The 6,869-nt window shown below is 39.5% G+C and overlaps 1 protein-coding gene across 1 annotated transcript; it reads left to right on the top strand.

Moving 5' to 3' along the window:
- Positions 1 to 2,416: 2,416 nt before the first annotated feature.
- Positions 2,417 to 5,823, top strand: ino80c (INO80 complex subunit C). The gene is made up of 5 exons (XM_062422834.1): positions 2,417 to 2,704; positions 4,149 to 4,292; positions 4,391 to 4,502; positions 4,913 to 4,980; positions 5,073 to 5,823. The coding sequence occupies exons 1-5, from the start codon at positions 2,531 to 2,533 to the stop codon at positions 5,202 to 5,204; spliced, it is 630 nt and encodes a 209-aa protein (XP_062278818.1). The 5' UTR covers positions 2,417 to 2,530; the 3' UTR covers positions 5,205 to 5,823.
- The last annotated feature ends 1,046 nt before the right edge of the window (positions 5,824 to 6,869 follow it).

The raw sequence follows: 6,869 nt of genomic DNA, 5'->3' as shown, positions 1-6,869 counted from the left end.
TTTGCAGGAGCCAGAGTTTTATCTCATCTTTCTTCAGAAACGTACCAGGTACAAGAAGCAGGCCTTTCATTTTTCGGAATACCTATCTGGCGTCCACCTGAAAACCCAAGGACTGTTATCAAAGTAGGAACTACACACACACACACACACACACACACACACACACACACACACACACACACACACACACACACACACACACACACACACACACACACACACACACACACACACACACACACACACACACACACACACTTGAAATGTATTAATCATACAGAAAACAACAGACACAAGTACAAAAACAACCCTCCACCTAAACTCTCTTCTCTTCCTTGCTCTTTCTCTCCTCAGGGAGACTCACATCTAGTCCCAGGAAGATGCTGGGCCTTTTCAGGCAGACATGGACATTTAGTCATTGCCTTGTCCCACCCAGCCACGCTTAGCTATGTGACACTGGGTCACATTTCCAAGAGCCAGAGCCCCACTGGCTCCATCACCAGCGCCCCGAAGGAGTTTTCTGTCTATGTAAGTCACAAATTTAACCCTGTTACATCCTGCACTCTTTCAGTTTAATAACTGCCAAACACACAGAGAACAACAAGATCTTCAACAGGATTTGTCACTCTTTCGCGCTCTCAGGGAATGGAGACTTTGAATGATGAAGGAATGCTACTAGGAACCTTTTTTTATGATCAGGATGGGGAACAACTACAGACCTTCAGACTATTGGTGAGTAGTACACTCATTTTGCCCATAAGTTGCAGTTTTTGTTCCTATTATATTTTTTCTTGTTACTCTCTTTTGAGCACCAAACTAACTGTCTCTGCTCATTTATCTCTTTTATCAGGAACATGAAATATGTGTCTACAAATTTGTGAAGCTGCATGTCCAGAGCAACTGGGACCATCCTGAATACTCTTGCCTATACAGCTTTAGGGTCCATGGGATGCTTGCTTAGGGGAAAACAGGTGTGGGGTGGGGGTGGGGGTGGGGGGGTGGGGGGAGGGTGTTTATGGGGAGAGGTTAGTATCTGTGAAGGCTAATCAGACTCTGAGTATACATGTAACTGCTTGTACTGGGGGTGGGGGGTGGCAGGTGGGTTGTGTGGGGTGGGTGTGGTGGTAGGTTAGGGTGTGTGGAGTGGGGGTGGGGGTGTAGGGGTGGTGGTGGTAGGGGTAGGGGTAAGGGTGGGCCATTTGCTGTTTGTTTTGCCTTGTTTTTTTTCCTGTCACTCAAAATTTCACAATGCAATGTTCAGTCTGATTCATCTTCACTCCCAGGGCAGCATGGTGGCACAGTAGTTAGCGCTGTGGCCGCACATCGGGGAGGACTGGTGTCATCTCTCCAGCACCGGTTCTCTCTGTCTGTGTAGAGTTTGCATGTTCTCTCCATGTCTGTGTGGGTTTACACCGGGTGCTCCGGTTTCCTCCCACACTCCAAAGACCTGCATGTTAGGTTAATTGGCCACTCTAAATTGCCCTGAGGGGAATCTGGGATTTTGGGATAGATTAATATACATATAAATGTAAATATTTAATATAAATATAAATGTAAATATAACTGTTAATATAAATGTATATAATGTAAATATAGCTGTAAATATAAATGTATATACAATTTAAATATAACTGTAAACATAAATGCATGTAAAGTGTAAATATAACTGTAAATATATATGTAAATTTAAATATGTAAATATCAATGTAAATATAAAAATGTAAATATAAAAAAATAAATTCTCTACTATTTTGAATTTTCTATACTTGTGTTATTATTTATAGTAAAATTGATTCTATTTGACAAAATGAGTCATAAATCATAATACAAATAAATAAATAAATAAAACAGAATATAATAATACATGCATACAAGTCAAGCTCATTGTAAATCATAGATAAACTTTGAATTCAGAGCCCTTCCCTTTTATTCATTGGTCACACGCATTCAACCTTTGAGTCAGCTGTAATAAGTCCAGTGTTCTACATATCAAACTACAACATACACTTTATTCACAAATATGGTGAGATTTTATCATGATTTTTTTTTCCTTTTTCATTATTCACACATATCAGAAATATCAGTCATACTAACAAATTTGGAAAAACATTTCATTCAGAAGAAGAGCCATAGCTATTTAAACTACCAAACTGCAAAAACAGCTGATTTCCTAAAATTATGCTTTTGTGATGTTTTTATGATGTTTTATTTTATAGAATGTTTATGTGCTGTTGTGTATGATTATTGATGTTTTTTATGTTCTTTTGTGCTCTTTGTGAACAATAAATTCAGCAAATATAATACAAATAAAATAAATGTTATTACAAAAAAAAAAAAAAAAAGGCTACAGTCATGGGTTTGATGAGTGCTTACTGACACCGGAAGTGAAATAATACCATATCCGGGTGAAGCTATGTTTACAATCCAGTCGGAAACATCAATGGATGGAGGGCTGCTAATGCTAACTGTCCAGTGAAAAGACTGCATTAACATCATATTATAAGACCATTTTGCTGCGGAATAACGACCGATGGCATCTCAGATCCCCATAACCGTGAAGAGCCAGCCGGCAGCTGGCAACTCTGCAGCTCAGAGAGGGAAGAAACGTCCCGGGAGTCCGGCGGTATCTGCCGCTCCGCAGACAGTCGTCAACAGCAAGAAGAAGAAAGGACAGCCGACAGCGACACCGGCCACACAGACACAGGTATGTATACAGATACAGTGACACATGAAAGGTAACACCAACATCAAGTGTATTAGTAAGGTGTTGGGCGACTACATGCAGCCAGAACAGCTTCAATGAGCCTTGGCTTTGATTATACAGGCTGTGAACTCTACCGGAGGGATGAACATTATTCTTCCAAAAGATACTCCCTCATTTGGCGTTTTGACAATGGTTGGGAGGATGGTGGAGAGTGCTGTCTAACACATCGGTCTAAAATCTTCCATACGGGTTTAACTGGGTTAAGATATGGTGATTGTGAAGACCATAGCATATGATTCACATTATTTTCATACTCATTAAACCATTCAGTGACCCCTTGTGCCCTATGGATGGGGCATGGGGGTATTGTCATCCTGGAAGAGACCACTCCCATCAGGATAGAAATGTTTCATCCGAGGATAAAGATCAGATCACTCAGAACAACTTTGTATGGATTTGCAGTGTCCATCAGTGTCCATGATGATGGGTCATGGATGTCGTGGGATTAATGCATTTTTAATAAAGTGTCATCACATTAAAAAAAGAGTGATACAACAGTAACTATGCTTTATGTTGTGTTTTCAAACATATAAAAACAGAACAAATAAGCATTAATATAAAAATTACTATATTGAAACTGTTTAAAATGCAGGTAGTTGAAGCTGACATGACAGCCCACTGTTGTGGGTTGTCATAGTAACCCAACATGTTTTCCAACTCAGGAGTTTTGCTGGAGCTCAGCAGTCAGAAAAAGTGAGCCTCAGAGCAGCAATGAAAAGATTTGACACACACACACACACACACACACACACACACACACACACACACACACACACACACACACACACACACACACACACACACACACACAGACATAGAAAGAAACAGCTCAAAGACATGCTGAGCTGAAGCATTTCAACAAGGAGTTGACTGAATCTTAGCCGACCGACACAACTACTTTTGGCTGTCTGTGGAAGACTGATCTTGTTCGCATGCATTCACTGTGGTGTTCCCGAATTCATATTTGTGTTATGTGGCTCCCTCATTTCTGGTAAACTATGAAAACAAGACAATACACATCCTGTCAGATTCAGACCAACTTGTTCTTGTTCTCTTTCTCCATTTAAACAGCAGCTCACATGTGCCATTAAAATGACCCAAACCTTTTTTTGGGGGTTTGTTTGTTTATTTTGAAGTTGATAGAAATAGATTACACATATGAACATATTTTATTGTATTCATTTATTCGTTAATATAATCTAGCCTAATGTAATAGGCTATAGACATGATAATACCCTGTGAATGCAGGCTGCCATGGTGTAAAAATAGCTTGGGATTTTTAGGTTACACTGTGTGCAGTAGACTTTGATTTAAAACATACATTTCTTGGCTGAAAAGTGATTACTCTATGTCTGAAGCAGTTTTGTCTTTCTTGCATCATCAGATAACAGCAGTTGACACTGTGGATGAAGTGAAGGCAGTGGGATCAACAGATAGTGCTCCAACCACCACCACCACCACCACCAGCATCACCACCACCACAGAGTCGACTGCAAAGCCTCCACCCTTCAAAGACCCTGCATTTATGGTGAGTGTCTACGTTCACCTGCTTTAAAGTTTATACGCCTTTGTGTGCTTCTCCCTTCATTTCTGCCTCCTTTTGTTCCCCTCTCGCAAACTTGGCAGCATTCTGGGATTGGTGGAGCAGCCGCAGGTAAGAAGAACAGGACCTGGAAGAATCTCAAACAGATTCTGGCATTGGAACGTACTTTACCCTGGAAGCTTAATGACCCAAACTGTGAGTTTGTGTCTCTTATTTTTACCTAGTACACGTTGTACATATGTTAGCTCTAAACAATAAGGTCCGATTTCTACAGGTGAGACACATAATTGATGATGTTGTCTTCAAACACAGAAACACGATGAAAAAAGTAGTGCATCAAACCTTATAAACTATATTAAAGTGATTTAACTCTACTGATATCCAACTTAAAATATATATCTTATGAATACCAGGTTGCATCAAGTAACTAAGGCATTTACGGTGATGTAAAGTTTTAGGAAAATAGAGGTTTTCATAGTCTTGCTCTGTGCTGTTCATTATAACGCATTGCATATAGTGATACGTTGGTATCATTTATTGAAGGAATGATCATAATAAAGTGATTCTGATCATTGGTTTAGTGAATAACTTCTCTGTGTTTACAGACTATAGTATTGATGCTCCTCCCTCCTTGAAGCCAGCTAAAAAGTACTCTGACATCTCGGGGCTCCCTGTGAGTATTCATTTTGCCAAAGAATGTCATTGAACAATAATCAGCACACAGTAGAAAGCACACACTGAGTAATCCCATTCGTCCTTTCCCAGGCAAACTACACAGACCCTCAGACGAAACTACGCTTCACCTCCTCAGAGGAGTTCTCCTACATCCGCCTCCTCCCCACTGATGTTGTTACAGGCTATCTGGCCCTCCGAAAGGCAACTTGCATTGTGCCCTGACAGCTCACCAAGGGTTGAAACCTGAAACTGAACTCATGGCAGTGCTGGAAACTGTCTGGGCTGCCAGGAGACTGTGAGAGCACAGACTGAATTTGTAAAAACAACTGCTGGGGCCACTGAGAGATATTTGCACTGCTGTTTTTACGAGGGTGATTTGAGTCCAAATGAGACTATGATAAATTAAATGTGACATTTATCTCTTTTTGATCAAGAGGAAAACTTTGTGAATGACATTTACATAATTCCTCAAGGGGACATAAAGTGTTATCACTGAGTTCATTCAAAAGTCAGGAACAGGATATTCTCTTTTTTATTTGTTAAAATCATCTTCTCAGAATCTTTTTCTGTACTGAATACAGGAATTACCAGCTAGGATGCTGAATACCTCTTTGTGGTAGAACAGCTGTTTTCAGTGGTTTAAGAGCACATAAATCACTATCAATGGCGATTCCATCAGTAGGGTAGAGAAAGGATTCACGCAAGCTTTTGGAAGGACTTTGTTTATTTAAGGTAAACTGTCAGTTTCTATTCTTCTATTCTAATCTTATTAAAGCAAACATCAATTTGGTGTTAACGTTTGATTTCAGTGTGTTTCTTTCTCACCTGACAAGGCAACGCCATGACAAAGGTCAAATGTTTCTTTGTATAAATATGTTTTCTCGGTTAGAAAAACAACTGAACTTCTCAGTTTTGCTTATTTGACAACCTGTAATTTGACCGTATATAAAACACTTTTGATAACGAGTCCCTTAATTGAAAAACATCAGCACCTGCTTTGATTATGAAGCTGTGTCTTGAATCCTCTTTTATATCAAGTGGCTTATATGCATGTAAGTTATGCAAATGTAGCTTGGACAAGTCTTCCAGTGAGCGGGCCTAATTTTGCATGTGTCATATGTAAATGCAGAATTGGTTCCACATGGTTCTAATTCCATGGCTGCATTTGATGTATGATTTGCACTCTCATTGGTAGACTGAGGATGTCTCATTAATCACACATGGCAGGCGTCCAGGATAATTTCCATGGTATATTTTATGCTATTTTCACAAACTTGATGAATGAGGTCTAATGCATGAGAGATCTCTGTTATGCAAATACTAAGGATTAAAGCACCAGTACAGTCAGTGTGGTTCAGGAGAAAAGCTGAGTCTACTGCTCAAACCATTGAGCTATGAGTCCTGACCTGTTGAGTTGGTGAGGCTATTAGAAGTATAATTGCAGTGGATGCAAGTGATTTTATTTAGGCTGATTAACAAGAGAAGGATGTGCCAAAGTGAAAACAAATCTGCACAAGTCACCAAATGAGCAAGCTAATTGCAATAGTATTCATCACCCCCTAAGTGATTATTATGTATATTCAATTTTTAACTAAAGCATTTAAAGCCTTGAATCTATAGTATATGGATAGGTTTGTATCAGCTTTAAATATTTGCACGCTGAAATTATTCCTCATTATTATTTGCAAAGCAATCAAGCTGAGTCTAGCTGTATGAGTACACTGAATCTTGCCACAAACTCTTGATTGGATCTGGATTCAGATTTGGCAACTCAAACAATTAAAAGTGTTCTTTTAAAGCTCCTGTAGCTTTGGCTTTATGTTTAGGGTTGTCTCTGTGTTTTTGAGAAATAAATTCCTCACTATGCACAAACCAGCAACTGGTTTC

This window comes from Scomber scombrus, chromosome 7 (genome assembly GCF_963691925.1).
Source record: "Scomber scombrus chromosome 7, fScoSco1.1, whole genome shotgun sequence".
NCBI lineage: Eukaryota > Metazoa > Chordata > Actinopteri > Scombriformes > Scombridae > Scomber > Scomber scombrus.
Note: the sequence above shows the minus strand (reverse complement) of the source record. Positions and strands in the feature narration are given on the sequence as shown.